General features: G+C 33.2%; 2 protein-coding genes and 1 pseudogene across 2 annotated transcripts; all 3 read right to left on the bottom strand.

The window, feature by feature from the left end:
• Positions 1–413: 413 nt before the first annotated feature.
• On the bottom strand, positions 414–1,112 carry LOC146897233 (secreted RxLR effector protein 161 pseudogene; annotated as a pseudogene).
• A 9,283-nt stretch (positions 1,113–10,395) lies between these two features.
• Positions 10,396–11,121, bottom strand: LOC146897232 (auxin-binding protein ABP19b-like). The gene has a single exon (XM_085732243.1). The coding sequence runs from the start codon at positions 11,118–11,120 to the stop codon at positions 10,482–10,484; it is 639 nt and encodes a 212-aa protein (XP_085588369.1). The 5' UTR covers position 11,121; the 3' UTR covers positions 10,396–10,481.
• A 10,113-nt stretch (positions 11,122–21,234) lies between these two features.
• LOC146897231 (auxin-binding protein ABP19b-like) lies at positions 21,235–21,964 on the bottom strand. The gene has a single exon (XM_085732242.1). It carries the CDS (start codon positions 21,960–21,962, stop codon positions 21,321–21,323), a length of 642 nt encoding a protein of 213 aa, XP_085588368.1. The 5' UTR covers positions 21,963–21,964; the 3' UTR covers positions 21,235–21,320.
• Between the last annotated feature and the right edge of the window lie 862 nt (positions 21,965–22,826).

The following is a 22,826-nucleotide window of genomic DNA, read 5'->3' as shown; positions in this document are numbered from 1 at the left end:
AAGTGCATTAACAATTAATAATAATTGATATTATATTTTATATATCAACGTAATTAAAGTTATTCATAAAATCCAACAATTCCCCCACTTGGATGACTTTAATTAATCATTAATATATAAAATTATAAAACGAGTATATCAACTATTTTATATCAGCACTAGTCACAAAACAACTTAAGAATGCAAGATTTCACAATGCAGAAATTGAATCCGATAGGGAAAACAAATCATACATGTTAAATACCTACATTCCACATAACAATAATGAATATGGATTAACACAACAATAAGAAATATGTAATCCTTAATGGTCCAAGCATAAAAGATGCTACAAAAGAGATATGTTTATTAAGTGACGTCATTTCAGAAATATCTCATAAAAGTTATATCAAAATATAACAATCAGACTCCCACTAATCCAGAATATCAAAAGACTTAACTAAACCCATATGAGTCACATGCCTTTGAAAAGCTCCAACAGTTAAGCCCTTGGTTAGTGGATCTGCTAACATGTTCTCTGTAGCAAGATGTTCAATTCGAGTCTGAAATTCAAGAATTTTCTCTCTCACAAATAAATATTTAATGTCAAAATGCTTTGACTGAGAAGAGCTCTTAGTGTTTTGAGAGAAATGCACAGCAGCAGTATTATCGCAATATATCACAAGTGGCCTAGATATGCTTTCAACAACTTTGAAACGGGATATCAAATTCTTTAACCACATAGCTTGACAAGTAGCTTCATAGCAAGCGACATACTCTGCCTCCATGGTAGAGGTAGCTGTAAGAGTTTGTTTAACACTCTTCCAAGAAATGGCTCCTCCAGCCATCATAAAAATTAAGCCGGAAGTAGACTTTCGGTCGTCAGGGCAACCTGCAAAATCAGAGTCAGAATAACCAATGACCTCGAGTTGATCAGACTTCTTATAGGTCAACATATAATCTTTGGTTCCCTGCAAATATCGCAAGACCTTCTTAACGGCTTTCCAATGACCCAAACCTGGGTTGCTCAAGTATCTCCCTAAAGCATTAACTGCAAAAGCAATATCGGGACGAGTACAAACTTGAGCATACATTAAGCTACCAACAGCGGAAGCATATGGGACTTTTTCCATTTCAACAATTTCTTTATCATTTTAAGGACATAGAGAATTAGAGAGCTTATCACCTTTTTGAACAGGCGTAGTGCATGGGGAGCAAGAATGCATATTAAACCGCTTAAGGATTTTTTCAATATATCCTTTCTGAGACAATCCAAGAATACCACGTGACCTATCACGAAAAATCTGGATGCCTAAAACAACTGAAGCATCACCAAGGTCCTTCATATCAAAGTGGCTACTCAACATTAATCTTGTCTCATTCAAAAGGTTAATGCAACTGCTAGCAAGAAGAATATCGTCGACGTATAGCACACGAATAATAAAATTGCTCCCACTAGTCTTTAAATAAATGCACTGATCTGAGGCGTTTTCATTAAAACCAAAAGAAGTGACAACTTGGTCAAACTTCAAATACCATTGCCTAGAAGCCTGTTTTAATCCGTAAATGGATTTCTTTAGTCTACACACTAAGTTTTCTTTTCCCGCTTCAACAAAACCTTCAGGTTGAACCATGTAAACATCTTCAACAAGATCTCCATTTAAGAAGGCAGTCTTCACGTCCATCTGGTGAAGTTCCAAATTAAAATGTGCAACCAAAGCCATAACAACTCGAAAAGCATCCTTGGTGGAGACAGGTGAGAAAGTGTCTTTATAATCAATCCCTTCTCTTTGACTGTAGCCTTTTGCTACTAATCTGGCTTTGTATCTTTCAATGTTACCATCTGGATGACGTTTGGTTTTGAAGACCCATTTGCATCCAACAGCCTTGCAACCAACTGGTAACTCTGTTAGATCCCAAACATCATTGTGAGACATAGAAGATAATTCATCATGCATGGCCTTTAACCAATCAGATGCATGAGAGCAAGAGATTGCTTCATTAAAAGTAGTAGGATCATCATCATCATGAAGATCAAACTCGTGCTCTTGAAGATATACAACAAAATCATCTGATATTGGAGACTTACGTACTCTCTGAGATCGTCTCAATGGAACTACTTCAGCTAAATCACCCGGTTCATCAACATCAATAGGCTCTGGAATATCATTATGGTTTTCAACCTGCAGTGGTGGTATAACATCTCCTTGAGTAATTGGAACCACGTTATCTATAGGAAGAGAAAAGACTGGTGTGGGAAGAAAAGAACGATCTTCTTCATGAGTAACTGGTCGTGGCATAGAGACCCCACTATCCAAGTTATCCTCAAAGAAAAATGCTCAGTCAGATTCAATAACTCGTGTAGAATGAGAAGGACAATAAAATCTGCAACCTCTGGAACCCACACTATAACCAATAAAGAAACCACTAATAGTCTTCAGATCAAGTTTCTTTTGTTCAGGATTATAAGGTCTAACTTCTGCTTTACAACCCCACACATGAAAATGTTTTAAACTTGGCTTCTTACCCATCAAAAGCTCATAAGGAGTTTTCAGCACAGACTTGCTAGGAACTTGATTAAGAATATAGACAGCAGTCCTTAAGGCATCTCCCCAAAGAAAATCAGGCAATGAAGAATGGCTAAGCATGCACCTTACCATGTCCATAAGTGTGCGGTTACGTCTCTCTGCAACTCCATTTTGTTGAGGAGTGCCTGGCATAGTGTATTGAGCTTCAATCCCACATTCATCTAAAAATCTAGCAAATGGTCCTGGATTTCTTCCAGTCTCGTCATATCTACCATACTATTCTCCTCCTCTGTCAGACTTCACACATTTAACCTTTTTTCCAGTTTTCAATTCGACAGCAGCTTTGAAAGATTTGAATGCACTCAAAGAACTAGACTTATCTTGCAAAAGATCTATCCACCCAAATCTAGAGAAGTCGTCTATGAAAGTGATAAAATATCTGTATCCACCCATAGAAGTAGGTGTAATGGGACCACACATGTCCGTGTGAATCAACTGCAACACATCATCACATCTATTTGCTTTCTTATTCCTAGTCTTGGCGGTGAATTTCCCTTTTACGCAATCAACACAAGTATCAAAATCAGAGAAGTCAAGATTAGGGAGAATCCCATCCTTAATTAGTCTTTCAATACGAGGCCTAGAAATGTGTCCTAAACGTCTATGCCACAACATCGAAGAACTCTCATCCCTCCTATTACGCTTAGTCCCAACAATAGAATTAACACACATTTTATCGACATTTAGCAAATATAATCCATCACATAAAATTCCAGAATCAACAATATTGGAATTAAAACGAACATCAAGTTTTCCATTACCAAAAGCAAAAGTGTAACCACATTTATCCAATGCCGATACAGAAATTAAATTCCTTCTCATAGAAGGTACATAAACAGCATCTTTCAAAATTAAATTGTGTCCAGAAGGTAAAAGCAAAGAAACAACTCCTATTTCTACTACGGGTACTCCAGCTCCATCTCCCACTATGACCTTTGCCTCAGCATCACTTGGTTTCCTCAGCCTTGTGAACCCCTGCAAAGAATTCATAACGTGAATAGTTTCACCTGAATCTAACCACCAAGTATTGGAAGGAACATCTACTACATTAGATTCAAAGCAAGCTAGAATTAGGGGTGTACCTTGCTTCTCATTTTTCTTTTTCAAAATAAGACAATCAACCATCTTATGCCCAAACTTCTTGCAATACTTGCATTCTCCTTTAAAGAAGATTGACTTAAAAGGTTTCTTCTTAGACTCCAAGTGATGCATTGCTTTCCCCTTTTTCTTGTCATCATGATGATACTTTCCTTTGTGGTAATTGTTCTTGACATCCTTTGTGCCTGAGGTGGAAGCAGCAAGGTTAACACTATGAGATTTACTCTTCTTGAGAGAATCCTCCTCTTGAACTACTATAGCAATCATCTCATCTATAGTCCATTCAGCTTTCTGGGTATTATAAGAGGTCCTCATAATGTCAAACTGTGGAGGCAGAGATTCAAGGACCCTCCAGATCAAAGTGCTTTCACCAATCTCGACCTTGAGATCCTTCAGCTTATTGTAGTAGTGCATCAGTTTCATAATATGCTCTCGCACACCGCTTGTACCATCATACTTTGTCTTGTCAAACAATGATAAATACTCACTTTTCTTGGCTTTGTCAAAGCGGGTGAACTTTTCACTTATGGACTTCAGATAATCTTTAGCATTGTCACTTTCTGGAATGCTTTGCCTAATGGACTTCTACATGGTATAAGTTATGACCTTAAGACACACCCTATTAGAGGTTTCCCACTTTTCATAAAAGGCTTTCTGGGTATCAGTAGATGCATTGGTAAGGGCAGCAGGCTTATCAGTTCTTAAAGATAAGTCAAAGTTATTAATAACTAAGTAAAGATCCAGAGAATCTTTCCAGTCCTCATAGTTAGTCCCATTAAGAGTTTTCACAGAGCTAGGAAAAGAGACTGTCATTGAACAATAAGGAATCATCAAAAATTATACAAAAAATGATTCCACAAATATGCAGTCAAAATTATCCTAGTGAAAGACTCTACATCATTATGATCTTATATCACAAAGTACAATAATAACCAAAGCTTATAGCACAAAATATTTCAATATCGATAGGATATTTGAATATAATAAGCATAAAATAAACAAGATATTGTACCACAATAATTACACTAATAATAATACATCGATAGGATGGAATTATTATTAATATAATATAGATCATAACTACTAATAAACAAAATTTACATCAATAATAATACACCGATAGGATGTAATTACTACTAATGTAAATAATTAACTTCGTTAATAAATTGATTCTACAATCAAAAACAAAATTCACATAGTTGGTCTCACGATGGGTGAGAATACAACTACACAAACAAACAACTTATACGAAATTCATATTAACAATAATACATCGATAGGACGTAATTACTATTACTATGAATAAATAAATTGCTACCAAATAATTATCAATTATGCAATTTAATGTCCCAAAATTAGCTTAAGCAATAAAACAAAACATAAAACTGATAAAATATTGGGCCAAATAAGTGACATACACATTCCCGTAAAAAAAAATATTAAATAAAAAAAAATAATAATAAGGTTCGTGTGAATCCGTCACATACGCGTACGGCGTGCGAGTATTACGGAAGAAAACAATCACGTGTTAAAAAAAAATTGTTTTTTTTTTTTTTAAATCATCTTCTTCACCCGGATACACATAAACGGGTCAAAACGACCCGTAATCGTACCCGGTTGAATCTACCGTTTTAGCCATCGAAAAATAGCGATCTTTACAGGGTTTTAATGGCGAGACAATAACAAACAGTTTTCCAAAATCAATTTCATGAAAACGTCAAACCAAATTACAAATAAAAATTAGGTTTTCATTAAATTTGGAAATCAATTTTTGCATCGATGAAAAGAACCGTTTTTCATGAATTAATATTTGTTATTGTCAATCACAAATATTTGAAAAGAACCGTTTTTGGAAATCAATTTTATGAAATCGATGAATTTGGAAATCAATCACAAACAGGGAGGGTTTAGCGATAGTATAAATTAATATTTGTGAAAACATGGTTTCATGAATTATCCAACCAAAATAAAAAATAACAGTACTATCAAGGAACAGAAGTGTATACTCATGAATATTAATAAATTGGAAACACATGAATCCAACATATATCAAAAGAATAGTACGATGAAATTAATAATATTCATCCAATAGTTCTATTCAAAACAATAACCATATGATGTGTTTAATTGAAGCTCTGATACCAATTGATGAAATTTACGGTGTTTTAAACAGTTATAGACACAAAACATGGCATATTGAATGAATAGAAAATTATCGATAAAGCATATAAACATGTACCTGTCATTGTTGGATCCATTGATTTTTCTTGAACGGTTGATAGAGAAGTTGTAACTGCCCTCTTGCTGATGGAATAACGGCTCAGTGATAACTGACCTAATGGGATAGTTAGGTTATATATATCCACCAGATGAGGGTAGAGACCTCTCAACAGGCTAACATAAAGAATGGCCCAACCCATCACGGGTCATTCACAATTAAGCCCAATACAAATATTCATTATATTTATTTAACCAAGTGCATTAACAATTAATAATAATTGATATTATATTTTATATATCAACGTAATTAAAGTTATTCATAAAATCCAACACGGATGCGATACGATAGAGATCAAGGGCGAATGATTTTGGAAAAAAGCTTTATTGTACGAGAGCAAACCATGAACGACAACATACGAATGAATTGCTGCCCTTGGATTTTTATCTTTCCATTAACTAATTCATTTCTCTCCCCCCATGTTTTGCTGTCCTGCGCATGATTTCCACCATTTACTGTCGTGGCCTTTCGTCTCGTGCTATAGAGCACTTCTGATGATTTTGGAGTGATGTGGTAGCTTTGGCTTATTATATTATTATTTTTATAAAGAATTATTATATTATTTTAATTATCTATCCTAAATATATTTTTAGCTACCTCAAACAAGTTTATTTGCAAAAAAAAAAAAATAGCATAAATGAAAAGATTTAAAAGTGATTACTTGATTAATAAACTTATTTGTCTTATTTTTACATTTCAGTCTCTACAATAACTAAAGAGAAAACATTTTTAGCTATAAAAATTATCAATAGTCAAATAAAATGGATGATAGTTTAATGTAAATAGCTTATCTATTTACGTTGAAAAATAAATTGTTACTCCCTCCGTCCCGAAATATCTGAGTCAGTTTGGTTTTTCACACAGATTAAGAAAAATGTATAAATAAAGGGGAAAGTGGAATATATTGAATTGAGAATGATGAAAATAGTATAAATTAGAGTTATATTGTATTGGGAATGATGAAAGTTGTATTGAAAATTGAAATGGATCAATTATTTTGGGACACTTTTTTTTAGTAAATGGGTCAGATATTCCGGGACGGAGGGAGTAGTCTATTAAACAATTATTCAATTAAAAATATATTTTATTCCTTGAAGCCTACTTTTATAAAGATTAAACATATTGACCCTTAAATTTAATACATAAAGTTTAAAAAATTTAATTGTCTTTGCCTAAAAAAATTCTTTGCATTTGACCCCCTCGTGAAAATTAGTCTAGGTTTGCCGCTGATAGAGATACGAGAAATTTTCAAAATTCAGAATACTATACGGCTAAGATATGTTAACAAATTTTCTATTACAAACACATATAAAATACTTGAAAGGAATATGTATTGTTCTTCATTAGTATAAATTATAACAATATATGTGATCAAAACACAATGTATAGTTTTTGCGTAAATCATAATAATCTAGTTTCATACATATGTCGGGATATCAATAAAAGAATTTAAAAAAAATTCAAAATAAATTTTGATTTATGTCGAGTGATCGAGTCCCTTCTCTCTCGTTATCATAATTGTCACAATAGTATTTACCTTTTTTGACCTTATCTTTTTGGGATATGTATTCAAGAAATATCTTATAAATATATGTGTGTCCCAATGAAGTATCCTATAAATATACGATAAAATAATTTAAAAAATTAAAAAATTAATCTTAATACTTCTTACATACATATCCATGGGTATTTGTAGAATATCGATATCTAATGCGTATTCGATAAGGATACAACTTCATGTTTAAAGTATCCTGACTTCATAATCTTAGAATCATCTTGCATGTATTTAAGTTGTTCATAAGTAATAAATAAATGTCTATATGTCTATATAACTAACTTCTACCAACCTATCTATGCATTTATTTCTATTTATTTATAACTGTTCAGTTTGACAAAAAATTTGTTGTTTGTGTTTCAGCAAAATCGTGGCACGATTTGAAGAAATCATGGCACAATTTTGGTTCAGAAATTGAAGTTTTGGTTCGACAAAAATCGGGCCATGGTTTTGGATAACGTTCAGTTGTACTATGAACGAACTGGAATATCAGGGCACGATTTTGACAGGATCTGAAACACTATTTAATCACTCCTTGACCCGTTTGTTGTGTAAGCTTGGTGAATCTCATGAGAACCATAGGAGAGAACTTTTATGGTATTTAGATACTAAAGGTTGAGGGTCTTTAGGTGAGGTTCAAAGCTTCAAGATGTGAATCTTGGAGAACCAAAAGATGAGGCTCTTGGGAAAGGGTTGGTGCCTTTTGGGGAGAAATTCACGGGGTTAGGAAACACATAAAAGGAGAGTCTTTGTGAGCAACTTGGGTGAGTCTTGGGAGACCAAAAGAGAAGATCCTAATGAAATCAAAAGCTAAGGGTTGATTCTCTTTTGCGGGTTAGATTCTAGAGTTGGAAACAATTTGGAAACATATTGGGAGAGTGAAAATCATTAAGTGTCTTGTTCATGAAAAAGGATTGGGAAAAAGCTAGAAATTGGGTTTGTTCATGGAGAGCTTGTTGAAGCTAATTTATTGTAACCCTTTTGTATCTCTTTGTAAAGAACTCATTGATAATGGATTGAAGGAATCAATCTCTCCCCTAGAGTAGGTCATTGTTGGACCGAACTATGTAAACAACTCTTTGGTGTTGTTCTCTTTTCTCTATTCTCTTTTCGTTGTTTATTCTTTGGTTCGATTGCCAATTTGCTTTACATCTGGTTACTAGATTTTATCTAGATATGTTGTTGCTGCTTGTAGTTATTTTGGTTATTGGTTGTCATTGATACTTGCTCCACGAATCTCAATTTCATTGATGTGAGATATGGGTAAATAATCCTATAACCAATTTCTCAACATCCATTGCCTTCCCAAAAAAGACAAGGTCATCACAAACATTCTATATGAATGTTAGACCAAAGTCAAACCTAACTTAACCTTAGACTTGTCGCTTAGAGACCCAAAAACCGTGAAAAACTCTGCCAAATCCAAAGAAAAAACCGATTCTCTACCTAACCAGCTCCAAACCCTATACCACACCTTGGAAGTGAAATCAAAGATGACGAAACGTGACCACCTAACGTAATCCATTGGACCCATAAAACACACACCAGAAGCCACTCAAATAAAAAGATAACCCTACAACTAAAGAGATTATGGTGGCTAGGAACCCTATGAAGAAGCAACTTTCAAAAAAAGTCTAAAACTTTGGTCGAATTTGGTGGCCCACTTTGACATCTCTACCAACAAATATAAAAGTCAAATATATTTAATACATGCATGATGGCTATTTAGGACCGTCAACAATGGATGTATGCTACTAAGGGTGTATTTGATATGCCAAAATTTGATGGTGTTGAACATAACAGTACAACACACGATAAAACAACACATGTTGAATAATTTTTGGCTTATACGATTTTTTATGAACGAGGATAATTGCTTGTTTTTTTCCTCTTTCTCTCTCGCAGATTATCTTGCTTGCTTCATTTTTTTTAACAACTTAAATAAGAGAAGTGCAATATATCTAGACAAATATTACCACGAAATGCTCTCGAAACAGTATTTAGCCAATCAAAATGGGTAATGGCCGGAAAAAACGGGGTTGCGTTTATTATATTTTTTTTATGCAGTGATCAGTCAAACAATTGTATAACATCAAAGGGACAATAAGCTGCCAACTCATTCTGGAAGGCTTTCACGAAATCATGTTCGCTGTATCTAGCATTTTTGATGTAGTAATTCTAATATTTCCCTACAAAAAATAATTCTAAGATCATTTTAATATAATATAATTCCACCTAGACAAAATGAGTTGAAGGAAAAACTCAAGTTTGACAACCTTGACATATAGGGGATCAATATTCCTATAGATACAAGCAGGAGTTTCTTTAAATAAAATTGCTTCGTGCTATCAACAATGAATTAGGATAAGTGGTAAAGGATATAAGCCTCTTAAACAAATGTCGAGGGGTTTGACTCCAAACTCTTGCGCATGGATCATCCTTGTATTTCCGACATGTTTTCTAACAGAAATTAATCACAGCTAAATAAAGATGAAAACTTTAGGTGTGTTTGGATTGAGGGTTTAGGAGGGGAAGGGAGGGGAGGGTTTAGTTTTCTTTTTTAAACTACGGACTATATAGCATGTTTTTCTAAAATAAATCAAGTGTGATTGAAGTATTATATTATCGTTTATCATATCAATATGTTAACTTTTTAAAAGACATTTCATAGCGTCCGTAATTTAAAAATGAAAAGTGAACCCTCTCCTCCCTTCTCCTCCTAAACCATCCATCCAAACACACCCTTAAGCTATTAACATGGCAGCCATATCCTGCTGTTAATTATCGAGTCTTGATGACATGCAAATTGTTCGTAAAAATAAAAACCGTTGATACAATATAACAATTAGGAACCATACTATACTCTCTTGCTTTATTAAAAAATGAAAATTGACATGAAAACACAAAAACGAAACACATACATAAGTTCATTGCTGACATAACTTAATTTGGAACAAACATAGAAGTGGATCCATAAGCAATCTTAACCACTGCCACCAAACTGAGTCTTAAGCTTCATAATTTGTGACACATCAAGTAAAGTTGTGTTTGCAATTATTGAAGTTGATAAATCGTTGCCAAATAATAGATAATCAAGTATCTCCGTTTTAGGGTTTGAGCTACTGAAAAAAGCATAAGCAATAGTATTTCCAACACCAGTGTTAACTCCAAAATGCAAAAGTCCTTTTGGAATAACTAAAATATCACCAGGTTTAAAAGTTTTCAAATAAACTTTTGTTGGTGTTATAAATCCAGCTGTTAATTGGCCTTCAACTACGATAAGCAATTCGTTAGCATCAGGATGAAAGTGCATTGGAACAGTTCCATTTATGCCAAAGTCTCCCCTTGCTGCAGAGATACCAAGTCCATTAAGACCTGGTAAACTAGTGACAAAAGCACTGGTTGTTGTAACATTAAAAGGGTCTAATATTGTGCTTCCAGGTACAAAGCCAGAGAACACAAAATCATCTGCTATTACATTTGTTTCTGACTTGCATGGATAGCCTGAAGGAGTGTTTGGAAGCTGGAAATCTGCCACACAGAAATCATTGACAGAAGTAGCATAAGAGGTATATGATGAGAGAAGAGCAAAATAGAAAAGAATGATGTGTATCATCCTCATCTTTTAAAATTCGATTAGGGATAAGAGAATATAATGGTATAGGTTTGCCATTTATAGTATTAATGTGAATGAAAGATACATTGAACATTGGGTTGAATTAGCGGTAAAATATAGTAACTAGTAATAATTTTTTAAAGCAACTAGACTTAGGTATTGGATTAGGATTTTAAAAGACTATGGAAGATTTGAATGATTTTTAAGATTTTAAAAGATTATCAAGATTTGTAATTTGGATTTCAAGGGATTTATATCATAAGAATTTAAATGATTTTAAAAGACTATTAAAATTTCGAAGGATTTATATCAAGAAGTTAATTGTGTTTTTCATTGATACTTGCGTGATTTTTTATTTTATTTTATTTTTCCAACACCCTGTATTACACTATTATATTCATTTCTAACATATAATAGACTTTGAAGACAATCCCTAAAAAAAAAATAAGACTTTGAAGACAAATATTACTTTTTTTTAAGAATGACAAGATTTATTACATATTAAAAATGGTTCTATACAAGGAGTCATCTTATAAAAATAGTTTGAAGTAGAACTGATAAATTGAACAAATAACTAAAAAAATTACAAGAATGAAATTATAGGAAGCCTCACAGTCCACTAACATAATTCCAGTGAAGGTAGTTCTAACTATATATAGATCGGAAGTTAGAAACTCCCATAACAAAATAACAAACGACCTTACTCTATGCACCTGAAAACTAATGTGAAAATGGAATCTCGTTAGACAGCACGAAAATAAAATTGTGAGAGTCTCACAAAATCTCACATATTTTTGTGAGATTGTTGAATAAGTAACGTGTTCACAAATTTAATCAAAAAGTCTCACAAAATCCACTTCATAAAAGAATCCATTAAAATCTATAAATTTTTGAATACCAAAGGACATTTTAAAAGTTGTGAGAAATCCTAATTGAATACCAACGATTTTTGTTACATTGAAAAAAAAAGTCTTGATTTTCTTAATTGAATACCACAAGATTTATTTATGTTTTATAAAAGTCTTGATTGAATATCACAAGACTTTTTTAAGCTAAAAAAATCTTTTAAAATCCTTGGAAATTTCAATCACATACACCCTCCTTAGAAAGTGTGGATGCGATATGATAGAGATCAAGGGCGAATGATTTTGGAGTGATGTTGTAGCTTTGGCTATCCAAAATATTTTATATTATTATAATTAGCTACGCTAAATATATTTAAGCTACCTCAAATAAGTTTACTTGCAAAAAAATTAGCATAAATGAAAGGATTAAAAAGTTATTACTTGATTAATAAACTTATTTGTCTTATTTTTACATTTCAACCTCAAGATTAACTATAGAGAAAACATTTTTAGGCAATAAAAATTCTCAATAGACAAATAAAATGGACGATAGTTTAATATAAATAGCTTATTTGTTTACGTTGAAAAATAAATTGTTCATCTATTAAACAGTTATTCAATTAAAAATATATTTTATTTCTTGAAGCCTATTTTTATAGAGATTAAACATATTGAACCCTTAAATTTAACATATAAAGTTTAAAAAAAGTTAATTTTCTTTCCCTAAAGAAATTCTTTGCATTTGACCCCGCGTGAAAATTAGTTTGGCTTTGCCGCTAATAGAGATATGAGAAATTTTTAAAATCCAGAATACGATACAGTTAAGATATGTTAACAAATTTTTTATAAGAAAACTTATACACATACAAAATACTTGAAAGCAATATGTATTGATTATTCTTCATTAGTATAAATTATAATAATACCCGTGATCAAAATACAATGTAGAGTTTTTGCGTAAAACATGATAATATATTTTCATGCATATGTCGGGATATCAATAAAAGAATATAAAAGAATTCAAACCAATTTTTGATTTATGTGGAGTGATCGAGTCTCTTCTCCTTCGGGAGTGGTTATGGTGCATAAGGAAATCCTTATGCACCGTGCATAAATCCCAACATAATTGCTTCCTACACCCCCAAACGCGAAAACAAACTGAATCATCACCGTCGTTCATCATCATCACCACTGAAATCTTCAATCTCATCATCAACACCGTCGTTCATCATCATCACCGTCATTATCGTACCGGAATGCCAAAACCATTTTGCTGTGGAAAACCATTAGATGTACTTAATGGTTTCCAACAGTTGTACTCCAAAACCATTAGATGTACTTAATGGATTTCTTTGATCCAGCAGGGTGCAATTGAAAACAAAACCGCCGGAAATCACATTCCTGCACCGTTTCCTTAGCATCTTTCGAGATCTTCGCGTTCGCCGGTAAAGCTTTTTTCATTATTCTGCTCACATTTGCAATCAGTAGGAATCAGTCTTGTTCCCATGGTGATAACTCGCTGTTCACGGCGTTCGGTGCTCCTCCGGATTCATTGTCTGAATCAGCCATCGTGGTCACTACTCCGAATCGTTCGATTACGCGATTTCAGAAACTTCTCCCGCGAGTGGTGATAGAAGTTTGACGGTGGTCGGAGAGGTTTGACGAAGATTGCTCCGGTGAGGAGTTGAGAGTGGAGGGAAATTATGGAATGAGCGTGATATCCATTGGATTGGGTTGGTTTGATTGAGATCCAACATGATGAAATCTGATGGTTGTGAAGTATTTATGCATGGTGCATAAGTAAATGGCTTATGCACCATAACTTTTGCCTTCTCCCTCATCATCATAATTTTCACAACTGTCTTCACCTTTTTTGACCTTATCTTTTCCGGATATGTATTCAAGAAATATCTTATAAATATATGTGTGCCCTCTTGAAGTATCTTATTAATATACAATAAACTAATTTTAAAAATTAAAAAAATAATTTTAATACTTCTTAGATACATATCCATAGGTATTCATAGAATATCGATATCTAATGCGTATTAGATAAGGATACAACTTCATGTGGTGTCCAGACTTCATAATCTTAGAATCATCTTGCATGAATGTAAGTTGTTCATAAGTAATAAATAATTGTCTATATGTCTATATAACTAACTTGTATCAACCTATCTATGCATTTATATCTATTTATTTATAACATTTCATTTTCACTCAAAATTTGATGTTTGTGTTTCAGCAAAATCGTGACACGATTTAGAGAAATCGTGGCACGATTTTGTGGTTCAGAAATTGATGTTTTGATTCGACAAAAATCGGGCCACGAATTTGGATAACGTTCAGTTGTACTGTGTACAAACTGGAAAATTAGGGCACGATTTTGATAGTATCTGAAACATTATTTAATCACTCATTGACCTGTTTGTTTGGTGAATCTCATGAAAAACAAAGGAGGAAACTTTTATGGTATTTAGATACTAAAGGTTGAAGGTCTTTTGATGAGGTTCAAAACTTCAAGATGTGAATCTTGGAGAACCAAAAGAAGGGGCTCTTGGGAAAAGGTTGTTGCCTTTTGGGGAGAGATTCATGGGGTTGGGAAACACATCGAAGGAGAGTCTTTGTGAGCAACTTAGGTGAGTATCGGAAGACCAACAAAGAAGAATCCTTAAGAAATCAAAGACTAAGGGTTGGTTCTCCTTTGGGGGTTAGATTCTAGAGTTGGGAAACATTTGGGAAACACATTGGGAGAGTGAAAATTATTAAGTGTCTTGTTCATGGGAAGAGATTGGGAAAAGGGTAGAAACTAGGTTTGTTCTTGGAGAGCTTGTTGAAGCTAATTTATTGTAACCCTTTTGTATCTCTTTGAAAAGAGCTCATTGATAGTGGATTTGCTTTGGTGTGGTTCTCTTTTCTTTATTCTCTTTATGTTGTTTATTCTTTGGTTCGATTGCAGATTTGCTTTACACTTGGTTGCTAGATTATATCTAGATATGTTGTTGTTGCTTGTAGTTATTTCGGTTATTGGTTGTCATTGATACTTTCTCCACGAATCTAAATTTCTTTGATGTGAGATTTGGAGTTACCGATTGCTCCGCGAATCTAAATTTCATTGATGTGAGATTTGAGTAAATAATCCTATCAACCAATTTATCAACATCCATTGCCTTCCCGAAAAAATATAAGGTTATTATGAACCTTCTCTATGGACTACAAAACAAAATGTTAGACCAAAGTCAAACCTAACCTAACCTTAGACTTGTCGCTTAGAGACCCAAAAACCGTGAAAAACTCTGCCAAATCCAAAGAAAAAACCGATTCTCAACCTAACCACCTACAAACACTATACCACACCTTGGAAGCAAAATCACAGATGACAAAAAGTGACCACCTAACGTAATCCACTGTAACCTTATAAAACACACACGAGAAGCCACTCAAATCAAAGATAACCCGACAACTAAAGAAATTCCGGTGGCTAGGAAGCCTATGAAGAAGCAACTTTCAAAAGAAATCTAAAACTTTGGTCGAATTTGGCAGCCCACTTTGACATCTCTACCAACAAATATAAAAGTCAAATATATTTAATACATGCATGATGGCTATTTATGACCGTCGACAACGGATGTATGCTACTAAGGGTGTGTTTGATCTACCAAACAGTAAGTACTGAATAGAAGAGTACAATACACGATAAAACAACACATGACCAAATTTGATGGTATTGAATAATTTTTGGCTTATATGATTTTTGGTGGACAACACAAAAAATTGTACTTTGATTTAGTGAAGGACAAATTTTTAAACATTTTACAACTGAAGTTGTCTTATCATATCCTTAATTTTTTAGCTTATCAAACATACCCTGGGTGTGTTTGGTTGCGAGAAGAAATTGAGAAGAGAGAAAGAGGTGAGAAAGAGTATGAGAAGAGAGAAAGAGATGAGAAATAGAGTAGATTTAATGTATTGTTTGGTACAAAAGAAAGAGAAGAGAAATAGGAGAGAGAGAGAGAGAGAAGTTTGTTTAATTTATAAAAAGACAAAAACATCCTTGTGCTAACAACTTAATATTTTTATTAATAGTATACAATTTTTGTGAAGAAAATTATACACAATTATGTTGTTTATATTAGTAAAATATTTTTATAAAAGTAAAGTATACGAAAGTTTTTTTATTTGTCATGATTTATCTTTTTTTTTTATGTTACGGTAGAGTTTTTTTATTTAACATTTATTAAAACCAGTCAAATAAATTGTAAAATGATTTTAAATTATACTATCTTTTTTTGAAGTTATACTATCTTTTAAATTATTCTATCTTGAAATGGAAAGTGAACTCACAAAAAGAATGAAGCAGGTGTATATTAATCAGTTAAAAATTAATCTTCTAGTTCCATAATTAATCTTTGTAACATGTAACATGGGAAGGAGAAAGGTTTTGTAATAGTGTAAGGGCAAAACTGGAAGATTAGAATATTGTTCCATTTCTTCCTTCTTTCTTCGCATGCTAGCCGAGAAAAGAAAAAGGTGTAGGTCCCACCTTTTTTTAGTCTCTCTTTCCAAGTTCTCCTCATACCAAACAGGAGAAGTATGGTCTTTCTCTCCAACTTCTCTCTCTTCAATTTCTCTCTTCTCAATTTCACTCCAGCCAAACACAGTATAAATGTCGCAATGCCCAAGTGATTGATTGTATGGCACATTATTACTAGGCCAAAAAATTTCAGTTCACGGTCCTGGTTAAAATGGATGCCTAATCCCCTAGACAAAGCAGCAAATTAAAGTTGACTTTCTCTAGCATGAAGAGATTCTTAAATCTATATTTTATCTAAAATCAACTTCAAAGTTAACTATTTGGTTAACTATTTCTTTGTTGGAACTTTTTTGGACGAAACTACCTTTAGAAACTGATTTTTTTCGAATTTAAATTTATATTAAATCTACGCTAAAATTATAAGAGATCTAAAAATTTAACTACCCTAAAAAAAAGAAAATTAACTATTTTTTAGCTAAATATCTTTCTACCACAAATCATCATTTAATAACTAATAATAATTTTAAATTTAAATTAAAAACACATAAATTGACTTAAACTAAGAGTAAATATTTTTGCAATATATATACATTCGTACTCACACACTCAAAAAAATACAAAAGGAAAATGCGTATAGACGGGCCAGTATCTCCGCTAGATTAAACCTCAATTATTCATCTTTAAGGTGAATTTCTCTAACCGCTAGGCTAATTGACAAAAAAAAAAAGATATAGCAATAAAAAAAACTTGTTTCTTCTACATTGCTCTCTAGGGTTACCCTGCTCACCAAAGGAGACCTCGGAGATCCAAACTGGTATGGTTTAGTTTCCAGGAGACATTTGTCTAAAGAAGAGGAAACTAGGTTAAAGGAAGTAAAAAAAAAAGGTTATATGTATCCAGTATGATTATACAAGAGATTTATATGAACAACAACGAAGGGTTTATGACGAGACTATTTAGAAAGTATCATGCAAGAAGTTCCTTGCAGATTTTTATGTTGTTTTGATCCACAGGTTCTTTGAAACTTCTAATCATGGTTCAGAACAATAGGAATTTTCTGTTAGTGGAGCTAACAAGAGTCTTAGACGTTAATTTCATGTGTCTTTTATTGAATCAAAGTGGGTTTTAGAACAATGTTTTTAAGGTTTCGATGATAACAATATATAGAATTAAATTCATACTTCAAAATAAGTTATAGGGAATTAAATTCAGACTTCAAAATAAGTTATAGGTTCTGAAACACCAAGCTATGAACACAAAAGAACACATTTCATACTCAAGAGAAGCTCTAAAGACTTACACTATGATCTGAAGAAAGGTAAAAAGTAAAGTCAAAGCTCTGATCAGAAGATGCATCAAGCTTGAAGACTCAGATGTAAAGAAACTGATGGAAACATGATCTCATGGAAGCACATTCTGATGGACACGTCAGCTGTAATACCCCGTTCATTTATGTTGTGAACAATATCAGTTAACGATAGAATGCGCGCGTATGAGTTCAGGGGCGAATTTGGAATTTGAGCTTTAGGGGTATTTAAGGACAAAAGGTCCCAAAATATTCATTTTCTCTTGAGCTTTCTCTCTCTAGGGTTGGCACCAACATTTCTCTCTTCTCTCTCTAAAAATTCGGCCCCAATCTTCTCCCAAACCAAACACTTTTTGTGTTAAATTCCTTGAGGCAAGCATCTTGGAAAGGAATGAGTAGTCTTTGATGGAAAACAACTAAGGATCCTTGAAGCAAGTTTCCTCTTTGATCCTTATCTATCTAGGGTTTTGGTTGAGCTTTGAAACACTTGAACCTTATTTCTTTTGGGCAAGGTGAGTTCTTAGATAGAAAACCTTCCTTTGGTTTGAGCTTTCTTAGTGTGTGAGCTATGAATTGTGCCAGTTTTTGCTAGTTGTGCTTATGGTACTCTAAAGCTAATTCATGATGATTATTCGTTAAAATTGTCATGGAATATGTTATTTATTGCTTTTGTATGTTACTGGATGTTTTGATGCATTGCAGGAACCATTAAGATGTGTTTTGGGGTCAAAAATTGCAGATTTGGTACCACAGACCCGAAGAACCACGCTATTAGCGAAAATTTCGCTAATAGCGAAATTCTTCAGGCAGGCCACGCCCCAGGTGCGCTAATAGCGCAGGCCTCTGACCTTGCCAATGTGCTTTTGGCCTGTTGGCCCATTTTAGGGTCGGTGGTGCGTTCCGAAGCTTTTCTTTCATCGTTTTACAACTTTATAACCCCAAAACGACATCTAGGCAATGCACATAACACGTAACGATTCTCGAATTAAAAATCATGGCAATCATAACATAATCATCAAGAACGACTTATGAGAGATTCGCTTGAATGTGAAGGGGAAAGTAATATTTTTATTAAGGGAAGAAACATAGAGACTCGGCATAGTTTGTCGAGAATAGAATAACATCATAGAGACGATGTATGATGGTATGTGATACGATTAGATATCTTTTCACTAAGAATGTTTTAAGAACATATGAGTGTCGTGTCTCTTGTGATCACACTAGGTTGGTTTCAAGAGGTTTCCATTAGGTGAAACGGGATTAGCCGTAAGGGACCCACACATCACTTAAGGAGTTCCGTTGGTTTACCTTAGATAGGTTTCCATCGGTTAGATAGGGTTTGCGCTCGGGTTTACTCCACCCCGGGGCTTTCCGTAAAACGAATTCAGATATTGTTATTGTTCAACGCTAACTCCTAACTTAATTATTTTTGGTTATGAAACGACGTTAGATACGTTCAAGCTTATGACTAGAATAGTTAAGGATAGTTTTGTCGGTGACGATCTTAGGTTTTCCCCTAATCATCCGACTTAGTAATGTGACATATGTATAGACCTCGATACTTAGAGTGTATCTTGGTATAGCGGTCTTAGACTTTTCCCTTAACCGCGATGTTACATTTAGAGATATTAAGCCTATAACAAGTTTTGATGAAATTCTAGACGGGACTAGCATGCACTACCGTCTATGCAAGCATGACCACACACGTATAATCAACCGTCAGGTTGTATTGTAGACACGTGGTAACCATAGGTGTACCCCCGAGGTTATCACTAGCTAGGGTTAGATAGAACTCACTGAGGCATTATGTCTCATCCCTCTCCTTATTTGTTCAGGTTCTCAGGTTTCACGTGGTAAAGGTAAAGAAAAGGCTCTGGATTGATTATGCTTGCAAGGACTTCATCTTGGTGTTAAAGTAGTTGATGCATATGTATAATTATAGATGTAGTAGCAATGGTTGTATATGTAGACTTGTACGACAAATCTCTATGTGGAATAATGTATCATAAGACTTCGGTTGTTGTAGTTGTTGAACTTTTGTCTTGATGACAATGTTGTATTGTAAAAATTAATGTATCCAATATCAGTTTTAACGCACTTTTGATTATTCTAGACACTATCAAAGTGGGTGTTACATCAGCAAGTCAATACTCTAAAAGACTCTAACCAATTTCTTCTTCTAATGGAACGTCACTTTCAAGTTATGATCATACAATTTGTTTTCTTCTTACTACGTGCAGAAGAAAACAAGGTTTCAAAAGTCAAAGAGAATGCACCATGCTCATTCCAAAAAAAAAAAAAAAGCTAAGGACCCCTCTGGTACTATACAACAAAATTATCCATTAGGGGAAATGCTTTCAATCCTAATCAAAACTTCTCAAGGAAGATTAATCCGCTGTCACTTCTTCAAACAACAACTCGATTATTCTCTCCTATTTAAGGATCTAGCGTTTGAAGAACTTAAGAGACTTCACGAAATTTTACAAGTGTCAAAACTCTGTCAAATTATATAGTGCACAAACATTTAGAAAAATTCTTACAAACTTTCGATCATAGAATTTCGTAAGTGTCAAAAGTCAATTGAGCTTTAAGTTAGTTTACCACTCTCTTAGTACAAAAGTGTAAACACAACCAAATTTATTTGTAAACTCGGGTTGTAGAAGTCCTCAAGTGTGAGGCAAGGAAATATTAGACTTGTGTGTCTAAGTAATTGTAATTTTGCGTGATTAGTGAAAAATTTATTGGAAGTGCAGGGGGATTAGATAACCTCATATTTTAGGGTGAATCAGGATAATTGCTTGTTTTTTTCCTCTTTATCTCTCTTTGATTATCTTGCTTGCTTTATTTTGTTTAACAACTTAAATAAATATTTTTAGAAAAAATCAACACAATTTCGACCCCCTCTCTGATTATTATATATATATATATATATCATGTATGTAATAATTCTAATATTTCCCTACAAAAATTAATTATAATATCATTTTAATATGAGATAATTCCACCTAGACAAAATGAGTTAACGTAGAAACTCAAGTTTGAAAACCATGACATACAGAGGATCAATATTCCTATAGATGCAAGCAGGAGTTCCTTTAAATAAAATTGCTTCGTGCCATCGGCAATGAATTAGGATAAGTGGTAAAGGATTTAAGCCTCTTAAACAAGTGGTTAGGGGTTTGATTCCTAACTCTTGCATGTAGACTATCCTGGTATTTTCAACATGTTTTCTAACGGAGATTAGTCAAGCTAAATAAAGATGAAAACTTTGTGCCATTAGCACGGCAACCATTTCTTTCAGTGCATCCTGGTTAAATATCAAGTCTTGATGACATGCAAATTGTTCATAAAAATAAAAACCGCTGATATATACAATATAAAAATTAGGAACTATACTATACTCTCTTGCTTTATTAAAAGATGAAAATTGACATAAAAACACAAAAACGAAACACATACATAAGTTTATTGCTGACATAACTAAATTTGGAACAAACATAGAAGTGGATTCATAAGAAATCTTAGCCACTGCCACTAAACTGAGCCTTAAGCTTCATAATTTGTGAAACATCAAGTAAAGTTGTGTTTGCAATTATTGAAGTTGATAAATCGTTGCCAAATAATAGATAATCAAGTATTTCCGTTTTAGGGTTTGAGCTACTGAAAAAAGCAAAAGCAATAGCATTTCCAACACCAGTATTAACTACAAAATGCAAAAGCCCTTCTGGAAAAACTACAATATCACCAGGTTTAACAGTTTTCAAATAAACTTTTGTTGGTGTAATAAATCCAGCAGTCAATTGGCCTTTAACCACGATAACTAATTCAGTTGCATCAGGATGAGTGAGCATTGGTACAGTTCCATTTATACCAAAATCTCCTCTTCCAGCAGATATACCAAGTCCATTAAGACCAGGTAAACTGGTGACAAATGCAGTGGTTAATCTAACATTAAAAGGGTCTATTGTGTTTCCAGGTACAAAGCCAGAGAACACAAAATCATCTGCTGTTACATTTGTTTCTGACTTGCATGGATAGCCTGAAGGAGTGTTTGGAAGCTGTAAGTCTGCCACACAGAAATCATTGACAGAAGAAGTTGCAGTTTGGGAGGTATACGATGAGAGAAGAGAAAAATAGAAAAGAATAATGTGAATGATCCCCATCTTTTAACATTCAATTTGGGATAAGAGAATATAACGGGGTTGGTTTGCCATTTATAGTGTTAATGAGATGAAATATACATTGAGCTTTAGGTTGCATTAGCGGTAAAATATACAAACTAGTAATAATTTCTTTAAAGCAACTAAACTTAGAGCTATGAAGTCCTGATACGGAGTACGAGCGCAGATACGATATGATATAGATATGCAAAAATTTTAAAATTCAAAATGTGATACGGTTTAGATATATTGACAAACTTTTTATAATAAAACTTGCATATAAATACTTAAAAGAAATATGTATTGATTTATTCTTCATTAGGATAAATTATGATAATACTTGTGATCAAAACACAACATAGTTTTTTTTTTTTGACAAAACACAACATAGTTGTGTAAATCATTATAATCTATTTTCATACTTACAACAGAATATCAATAAAAGCATTATTACAAGAATTCAAAACAAATTTTGATTATGTTGAGTGACCGAGTCCCCTTTCTCATTATATAACTTTCAGAACTGTCTCACATTTTTTTACCTTCTTCTTTCTAGGATACATATTCAAGAAGTATCTTATAAATATTTGTGTATGTCCGTAAAGTATACTATAAGTATCCGATTATAAAATAATTTTTGAAAATTAATAAAATTAATTCCAATACTTCTTAAGTATATATCCACAAGTATCTGTATAATATCACTATCAGTATTCGATACGTATCTGTATCGAATACGTCTCCATATTTAAAGTATTTTAGTTTCATTGCCTTAGAATTATCATGTGAATGTAAGTTGTTCATTACTAATAAATAAATGTCTATCCGTCAATATAACTAATTTGTACCAACCCATCTATGTATCTA

Source organism: Medicago sativa, chromosome 8 (assembly GCF_051527215.1).
Source record: "Medicago sativa cultivar Bolivia chromosome 8, Bolivia_mono, whole genome shotgun sequence".
Taxonomy (NCBI): Eukaryota; Viridiplantae; Streptophyta; class Magnoliopsida; order Fabales; family Fabaceae; genus Medicago; species Medicago sativa.
This window is presented reverse-complemented; position numbering and strand designations above follow the sequence as displayed.

What these genes read in the sequence shown, in the direction of transcription:
- LOC146897232 (XM_085732243.1), bottom strand. Translation starts at nt 11,120, where the DNA reads ATGAGGATGATACACATCATTCTTTTCTATTTTGCTCTTCTCTCATCA.
- LOC146897231 (XM_085732242.1), bottom strand. Translation starts at nt 21,962, where the DNA reads ATGGGGATCATTCACATTATTCTTTTCTATTTTTCTCTTCTCTCATCG.